Source organism: Coloeus monedula (assembly GCF_965178545.1).
Source record: "Coloeus monedula genome assembly, chromosome: 14".
In the NCBI taxonomy this organism is placed as follows: domain Eukaryota; kingdom Metazoa; phylum Chordata; class Aves; order Passeriformes; family Corvidae; genus Coloeus; species Coloeus monedula.
This window is the reverse complement of record NC_138794.1, coordinates 8,596,137-8,604,588: the sequence shown is the minus strand read 5'-3', so window position 1 is coordinate 8,604,588 and position 8,452 is coordinate 8,596,137. Positions and strand designations below refer to the sequence as shown.

Here is an 8,452-nt window from a genome sequence, read left to right as displayed (position 1 = left end):
TTTTCTGAAGAACATGGGAGTTTTTAATGCATTCTGTAAAAGTTCATTTGACAGTCTCTTTTTTTAATTCACAGTCCATTAATTTTTTCCTGTCTTCTCTTAGCAAACTTGTAACATCCTTTTACATCCTTTCTTAGCAGAAGGAAATTTAAGAAACAACCAGAACCCAAATGTCATTTGCTTTCCTTTCACTCTCATCTCCCTTCTCAATTTTGAAATTTTTTTAAAATTTTTGTTTTGTTGTTTTGTTTTTTTTTTTTTTTCTCTCTCTCAAATGTTTTATTGAATGGACATGTAAGGCCAGTTAAAACTGCTGCCAGACAGTAACATATCCCTGATTAGGGTTTCTATGGGGGTTTTACCTACCAAACGGACGAAAAACAATTGCTCTATGACAGAAGAGGAGACAGTGCGAAGGGAGGGGAGACGTAGTAATAGCTTCCCGAATCGTGTTGGCTGGTTGGGATACTGGCTCCTAACATACTCTTCCAAAGCACACTGTGACTTCTCCTGTAAACTTTCAACATGGGCTACATCAGAGAGACCACAGGCATCTAGAAGAAAGTGTATTAAAAAAAAAAAAAAAAAAAGAAAGAAAAGGAAAAAAAAAAAAAAGAAAGCAATCATCAGATTAAAAAGGTTTTGGTGGTTTTTCTTTTTTTTTTTTTTTTAATTTTTAATTTGATTTTTTTTTTAAATTTCTAGGTTTAAGAGTCGATCGTGCGCCATCACCTCGCCCCCCAGAGTTTAAGTGGGTTTTACCAAAAGGGACAATCTCTCTGTGCATGTGTGTGTGTTTGTATTTCTCTCTCATCTAGAGGGTCTCCTTTAGGATTGAGCACAGCTCCCAGAGTCGAGATTTCTAATGGCACAACAGACCTGAGAGGTTGGCAAGGAGGTGCTGGCCAAGCTTCATTTCATATATCTGTATTTTTTGGGGGAAAGGCTGGGGGGGCGGGGAAGGCTTGAGTCGAAAGGGGGGAAAGGGAGCCACTATTTCTCCACACCCCCCCCCCCCCCCCTCCTCGGAAAATAATTGGGGAGAGCCTAGCCCTGTGATGAGAAGGAATACTACTCATAGTGATAGAAATCATAATAATAATAAAAAACTGGCCCAGCCAAAGATAATGGCGCCCCGGATCCAGCAACAGATTCTCCCCCAAAGAAGACAACGCGTTTTTCTTCAGTCTTTGAAACTGATTTAAGTGGCCCTTTAAAACTGATCTTGTCAGTTTAGCCTATTCAGAGGCAGCCATGCAAACTGTGATCTCTCTGTTCATTTGAGCTGTTTCTTTTCCCCCCTCTTTTCTTTTCTCTTTCTTTCTTCCCCCCCCTCCACTCCCCCCTCTTTTTTTTTCCTCTTCTTCTTCTTTTTAAACCTAAAGGCCCTTACAAGAAGAAAACTCCCTGATAGGGTCTGGACATTTTTTTCTTTTTTTTTTTTTTTTTTCCTGATACGCTAAAATACAATAAGTTCCCTTTAAATCAGAGACGTCTGTGCTGAAAGAGCACAGGTTGTGACCTGACCTCCCTGTGGCTTTCCTAGGCACAGGGCTAACACATGCATATTCTGCGAGTCATTAGAACCCAGATTTTTCCCCCCTCCCTCTTAAAAGAGGCTGCAGCAAACATTATATGCATCTATGTGCGTCTGCTTTACATCAGGGAGGTTATTGGGGTGCTGCAGAAGCTGCAAGCATCACCCTATATTTTTTTGCATGCGGCTGTCTTCCCCAGAATCAGATAACAAGAAACGTTTATCTAGTTGGGAGGCAATTTACACGCCAGGCCTCACATTTTGAAAATAGTCATAAATTAAACAGTTACGACAGGATCGGACGATTGTTTTCTCAGAAGGCTAAAAAAAAAAAAAAAAAAAGAAAAAAAAAGAAAAAAAGTGATTTGGGAGAAAAGGCAGGATTGGAAATAAACTCCTCGGTGTGGGTGTGAGCTGGGCAGGGGCTGGGGAGGGATGTGAGTGTGTGTGGGATCCTCGCTGAGCGGCTGAGCGAGGGAGAGGAAAATGCATCCTAGAAAAACGACAGAAAAATAAAATAAGCACCCCACGGGCACCCCTTCCCATTCGGGATCCCTGTCTCCCTGTGGCTAGATGCGCCCTGCTCATTGATCACCTTAGGATTTAGCACGAGTAATTTGGGGGGGGAGGAAAAAAAAGGAGAAGTTTTTTATGTGTAAAGCAATAATATATAAAAGGAAGTTTAGGTCACGACCCAGAACCTGGACAAAGTCCAGAAAATGACTTCGTTCCCCAGACCCCCTTTAACACAACAAGGAATGGATTGTGAGCCCTTCTTTTCCCACATAAACTACATTTTTTTCCTGTTTCCTGATATCAGGCTTTAAAAAACTCTGATGAGTAATTATTTTGCAGGTCCTGCTTCCATTCATATGTTTATCGCGTGGCCACTTTCCCAAACGTCCAAATGAGTTACAGATGAAATATATGTATTTTTAAATTTAATCCCCGAACTTCGAGGGCTCCAGCACACTGGGTTGCCGGTGCAGCCTCAAAGTTAGTGATCTGAGATAACGTATTGCACAAATTAGCGAGCAGATTTTTTTTTTTTTTCCCCTCAGAAGAAAAAAAAAAAAAATTTAGCCTCCAGAGTTAATATCAGGATTATTACTCACTCAGGTTAAACTCTAGTGCAAGCTAATTAGATTTCACAACGCACTCAATTATTGCTTTATAACTCATGCACTATTTCTAGGCAGCAAAAGTTGACACATATTTCCCCCCCCCTCCCCTCTTTGATTATCTAAGAAACACCTCGAGGTCTTTTCCTCGGGAGAGTCATGGTTGTGCCACCCCGGAATTACACTGCAGAGCGGCAGCTTCAGCCTCCTCTTACTTTTCCATACTATCCCTGTCTACTTATGGTAATGATCTTTTCGCACCCGCTACTCGCTTTGGACTATGCAGTTCCTGCTGGGTACAAATGCAAACTTTTCCCCTTAGCTTAAATGACACAGAACTGCTCACTGCCACATTCTGTTTAAATCAGAGACAGCTCTTTGCAAAGTTGATTTATTTTATTTTATGGGATGGCAGGGAACATATTTTAAACTCAGCTTTGCGCATTTAACTTTTTTTTTTTTTTTTAAATTCAATTTTTAATCCTGCAGGGCTTTTTTTCCTTCCTGGCTGCCCATAAAATGATCCTCTTTTTAAAGTGGTTTCACTGATAGGACGACTTGTATTTAACAACATCAAACAGATTTTGCTGCTGTTCAGATGCGTGTCATTAAATGCAACAACCCAGAGCTATACTGTTAAATAAAATATTATTTTCAATGGGAAGAGCGCAGTCTCTCGTGGCGAATGGGTGCCTCTTCCCAGGCCCCCTTCTTTCACAGTCCCCAGCATTATCCAAGCTAGGGTTGGGGTGTATTTTGGCTGCCTGTTTTTTTCTTAAAAAAAAAAAAAAGTGTGTGTGTGTGTGTGTGTGTGCATTTTATTTTTATTTTAATTTTCTGATTTGCACTCCCTGGAAGATAGGATGCTCGGATCCGAGGCCCTGAAGGGGAGAGCACAGGGCACCGCTTCCTAAAAGGAAAAGAGACCGCGCTGGTTCTCAGGGGGCAGGGAGCGGGGATGGGGTGCAGGCAATAACACTTTGCAAGAGCAAACAGTTCTCAAGGGGGGCCCGGGGAAGAAGAAAAAAAAGGAGCAAAGAAATGCCGCCTACCTGAGGTGAAGAGGACTATGGCCTTTAAACAGCTATATTCTGCAGAGTCGACATGCAATGCTTTCAGTTTTTCTACTTGCTCTTGGAAGATTCGTATGTGGTCCATAAAGGCGACCACTCGGTCAGCAGACATTGGCGAAGCGTGAAGGCCAGCAGCTGCCAGGAGCGGAGCTACGTGGAGGGGCATGGAGCACTGGGCAGCGTTGAGGACAAATAACTCGCTCCAGGTCAGCCTCAGGAGGGCCACCTGGTCTGTGATCTGGAGGTCTGGGAAGAAGGGGATATTCCTGGCCCACTCCACCGCGCTGAAGAGCATCCTAGCTGCCAGTTCACAAATGTTCTCGATGCCCATGATGTTGTTGGGTTGCATGCACTGACTGCCAAAGCGGGAGGTGGGGTAGGGCTCTGCTCTCAGAAGAAGGGAGATATATCCGGATAGGTAGGAATGGCAGTTGAGAGGGTCCCCATTTGTCAAGGCGAACTGACCATGAGTTGGCTGTGTGGGTGGCATTCTGCCCCTCTGGACCGCTGCAGTAAATAAAGAAGAAACTACAGCTATTAATATCTGAATTGCGACCATCGGTTCAAATACAGCCTGCTTTGTGTGCTTGTGCGTGCCTGTGTGACCCCGGACCCGGCCAGCTTCAGGGGGAGCATGCATTTTCCCAGTCAGAGTTCAGCCCCAGCCCCGCTCTAAGGCTCTGCAGTTCTCGGGTCAAGTCAAAGCAACAATAAAAGCTGAGGGACACTGTGGGCTCGGCCAGGGCTGCTGCGGGAGCCCAGCTCCTCACTTCCCAAAACACACCTCAGTTCAGTTATTTCCCCCCTCCCCTCCACCGCCACCCCCTCCTTCAAGGGGTGCAGGATACGTCTTTGTGTGTTTTTTCTCCATTACATCTAAAACAGCTCATTGATTTGAGGCTGGGGGAGCGGGATGGGGAGGGAGGAGGGGAGAAGGAAGAAACACTTCAGTTCGAAATCCCCGGCTCTGGTCCCACACGCGTTTCTCGCCCACTGAATACATTGTTGCTGCTGGTATTATATATCCCCCCTCTCGTAAAAAATACCAAAGGAGGCGAAATCACCCCACAACATCCCCGGCAGGTCCCCTGGTGAGGCTGAGGGCATTATCCAAAGGCACCTTCCCCCGCTGCCCATGGAAAGTGGGCCTTTCATTTTGTTAATAAATTTACACGGTGACAGCGAGAGAAAAAGGAAAGAGAAAAAGGGCTCAGAGGCAGAGAGACGACAAGAAGGGAGAACGCCTAAAAATGTGCTTGATTTATATTTGTTATCGCCTGTATTCCAAGGTTAGTTACTCTTGCAGAAACACAAAGAGAGGAGCCCGGCGAGTCCCAAGCCCCCTCACCCTTAACCTACATAGCAGCGTCCAGACACAGAGCACGCACTGGAAAACTGCAGGCTCACATTTCCCGTCTAATTTTATATCACAAAGACTCCACTTGCAGAGATCCGAGCACCCCACACTTACTTCTGGACTGCTCCCTACACCCCCCACCCCATCCCTTCTACCCCCTCCTGCCTCTCCTGGAGGAACAAGAAAATAAGAGGAAGAAAAGTGAGGTAATAACAACCAGTGAAGGCAGGCACACTGCAGTGTGTATATACACACACACGCGTGGAGATGTGTGTGTGTACATATATTTTTAAAGGAGGAAAAATCCGGCTGGAAATCCACAGTGGAGTGCTGTAGAGCCTCGGTAGGGTGAGTCCCATTGTAATAGTAATTTGAACCGCCTGTGTAAAATTGCAATCTAAGGCAGGGTGCTGGAGGATATATATATGTGTGTGTGTGTGTGTGTGTGCATCTCGGGAGGCTCCGTGTGTGTGTGCACACAGAGGCACAGACACACACACACAGGGCTGCTCGGGGGACGGGGGCTAAGGCTGAGCATGCAGGAGGAAACACGAAGGAAAAGTAACCACACGTCAGAATCATCATCTCGCTCCTAAGCAGCGTGAAACTAAAAATCCACTTTCAATAAACCTCCATCAGCAAAATCAAAACAAACACAAATCAATTACGAGTGCAGGAGAAAGCATGCGAGAGCCCCTGCCTCCCTGCCCACCCTCCCCAACACCGCTTTCTTTCATTACGAGAAAGTTTCTGGCTGGTTTATTTGAGGGGGGTGGGTGGGGGGGAGGAAAGGTTCTGGTTGGGTTTGGGGTTTGGAGAAGGAGGTTAAAAATATTAAGAGTAATTATATATATTACTTAAAAATAATAATAAAAAAAGAAAACCAAACAAACCCCAAAACGCAGCGAGTGAAAAAAAATTGCAAAACAAATGAAATCCCAATACCTTCCCGTCTCATGCCAACTTTGAGGCATTTTTTGAGGCGGCAGTACTGACACTGATTGCGGTGGTGCTGGTCAATGGGACAGTTCCTGTTGGCACGACAAGTGTAGCTGAGATTCCTCCTTACACTCCGCTTGAAGAAACTCTTGCAACCCTCGCAGGTAAACTGGCCATAATGTTTGCCACTAGACTTGTCCCCACAAACCACACATTCAATGTGCTGCTGCTGCTGCTGCTTGTCTCCTTGGTTCTGCTGGCTCGGCGGGTTGGTCTGGGCTGGCGTACTGGGAGGGCCCCCGGGCCCCGGGGTCTGTGGGGTGTGCGGGGCCCCGGCCGGGGGTCCCTGCACCGGCGGGGCTTGCGAAGGCTGCGTTCCCTGAGCTCCGGGCACATCGTCCTGGGGGTCTCGCCACGCACCGACTACCATTGCCATATCTATTGGACACCGTTGCCAAACTTCCTGTTCCCCCTTTATTTTCAAAGTTTGTTTGCTTTGCTTTTCAGATCAGCTTTGCAGCAGTCTTTTTATTTTTTGTCCTCCCCTCTCTCTCTCTCTCTCTTTCCCCCTCTCTCTTTTGTTGTTTTGCCTTTTTTTTTTTTTTTTTTTTTTTTTCAGGAGGGTCGGGGTGGGGGGGATCTCCCGGTACCGGCGAAGGTGCAGAAGCACGGGGCGATGGAGGTGTGTGTGCGGGGGGGTGAGGTGCGAGTCGATTGTCTGGGCTCCAGGAGAGCAAAGTAAAGGGGTGGTGGGGGTGGGGGAGAGAGGGGGAGAGAGAGAGAGAGAGAGAGAGGAGAAAAAAAAAAATCTCTTCAAAGATCTCCCTCTCTCTCTCTTAGAGCTGATCTGCAGCAGAGTAGTTGAAGGAGGAGAGGCGGGTGTCTGGGGGCCAGGTCCAGGGAAGCTCGCAGTCAGCCATTCAGGAAAGCCATCAAAATAAGAATGAATAAAAGGTTAAAGATTACACACACAGCGGAAAAAAACACGCACAGCAGAGGAGACTCTTCTCGGCGCGGAGAGCGGTCGGTCTCGCCGTAGTTTTTGGAAGTCCAGCTTGCAGCAGCAACATCAACTGCGATCGCTTTGTTTTTGTGGGCTTTTTTTTCCTCCTCCTCCTCTTTCCTCCTCTCTCTCTCTCTCTGCTCTGTCTCTCCTCCCTCCTTCGCTCGCTTTAATTCTTCCTCTCCGCCGCTCCGCCCGGCCGCTGCGCTCTTGCTCTCTCTCGCTCCCTCTTTTGGGCTCGGGGGTGTGGGGGGGCTGTTGGCTTTTTTTTTCTCCTCCTCCTCCTCGCTCTCTTTTTTTTTTTTTTTTTGTTTTATAAAAAAATTCTTATTATCGTTATGATTACGATTATTATGAATTATTATTATGATTGTTTATTTGTTCCTCCTCCTCCTCTCCGGCGCCGCCGCTCTGCTCTGCCCCGCTCCGCCGGTTCGCCGCTCCCGCCGCGCCGCGTCCCCGCCGCCGCTCCCGCTCCCGCCGCCGCTCGGGTGCTGCTGCCGCCGCTCCCGCCGCCGCCGCTCCCGCCGCCGCTGCCGCCGCCGCCGCGCTGCCTTATGCTGCTTCTGCCGCCTCGCAAGTGGGCTCTCGCCTCCGCGCCGCCGGTGCTCACGGCGCGGGCAGGGGGAGGGGGGCCGCGGGGCGGGGGGGAGGGAAGGAGTCAACTCGCCAGCGCAGCAGCGCCCAGCCAGCCAGGATGATAAAAGAGGGGAGCGGGAGGAGGAGGAGGAGGAGGAGGAGGAGGAGGAGGAGGAGAGGAGGAGGAGGAGGAGGAGGAGGGAGAGAGAGAGAGGGAAGGATCATAACCCAGCGCGCAGCATCGTTCCTCAGCCGGGGAGGGAGGGAGGAGGGGAAAAAAATCACCACGGGGAGAGCGCGCCAGCGCTCTCCCCCCCCCGCCCCAAAATAAAAAGAAGCGGGGGCTCCCCCCCGCTCCCCTCCCCTCGCGGCGGCGGGGAGGGGCGGCGCGGGGCGGGGCGGGCGGGCGGTGCGGGCGGCGTGTGGGCCGAGGAGCGGCGAGCGCGCTCCCCGCCGGCCGCTCGCCCCGCTGGCGGGAGAGTGAACTTTGACACGGCTGCTGCAACTCAGCGCGCGTCGCCATGGCGACCGCGCGCCTTATAAGGCAACCGGGCCGGCGCCTGACTGGTCAGGAGCGCGCGCCCCGCCCCTCGGCCCTCATTGGGCCGCGCCGCCCTTGCGCGGCCCGCCATGGCCGCCGCCGCCGCCCGCGCGGTCCTAGCGCCGCCCGCCGCCCCGCGCCCGCCGCCCCGCGCCCCTCGCCGCGCCCTCCCGCCCCGCCGGGGCCAGGGGTTAAGGCGAGCCCGGCGTGCGGAGCGCGGCGCCGCCGCCGCCTCACCTGGGGCTGCCCGCCGGGGCACGGCCTCGGGGGTCGGTGCAAAGCCTCGGGGGGCGGGTGCAAAG

General features: G+C 50.2%; 1 protein-coding gene across 1 annotated transcript; it reads right to left on the bottom strand.

Annotated features, from left to right (window-relative positions):
* Positions 1-268: 268 nt before the first annotated feature.
* On the bottom strand, positions 269-8,070 carry NR2F2 (nuclear receptor subfamily 2 group F member 2). Its single transcript, XM_082290914.1, has 3 exons — positions 6,034-8,070; positions 3,711-4,238; positions 269-554 (listed from the first exon to the last, which is right to left on the bottom strand). Exons 1-3 carry the CDS (start codon positions 6,461-6,463, stop codon positions 280-282), a joined length of 1,233 nt encoding a protein of 410 aa, XP_082147040.1. The 5' UTR covers positions 6,464-8,070; the 3' UTR covers positions 269-279.
* Between the last annotated feature and the right edge of the window lie 382 nt (positions 8,071-8,452).

What these genes read in the sequence shown, in the direction of transcription:
- NR2F2 (XM_082290914.1), bottom strand. Translation starts at nt 6,463, where the DNA reads ATGGCAATGGTAGTCGGTGCGTGGCGAGACCCCCAGGACGATGTGCCC. An exon ending in AGTTGGCATGAGACGGGAAG is followed by an intron (nt 4,239 to 6,033) that starts GTATTGGGATTT and finishes TATTTACTGCAG; the next exon opens with CGGTCCAGAGGGGCAGAATG. An exon ending in CATAGTCCTCTTCACCTCAG is followed by an intron (nt 555 to 3,710) that starts GTAGGCGGCATT and finishes ACTTTCTTCTAG; the next exon opens with ATGCCTGTGGTCTCTCTGAT.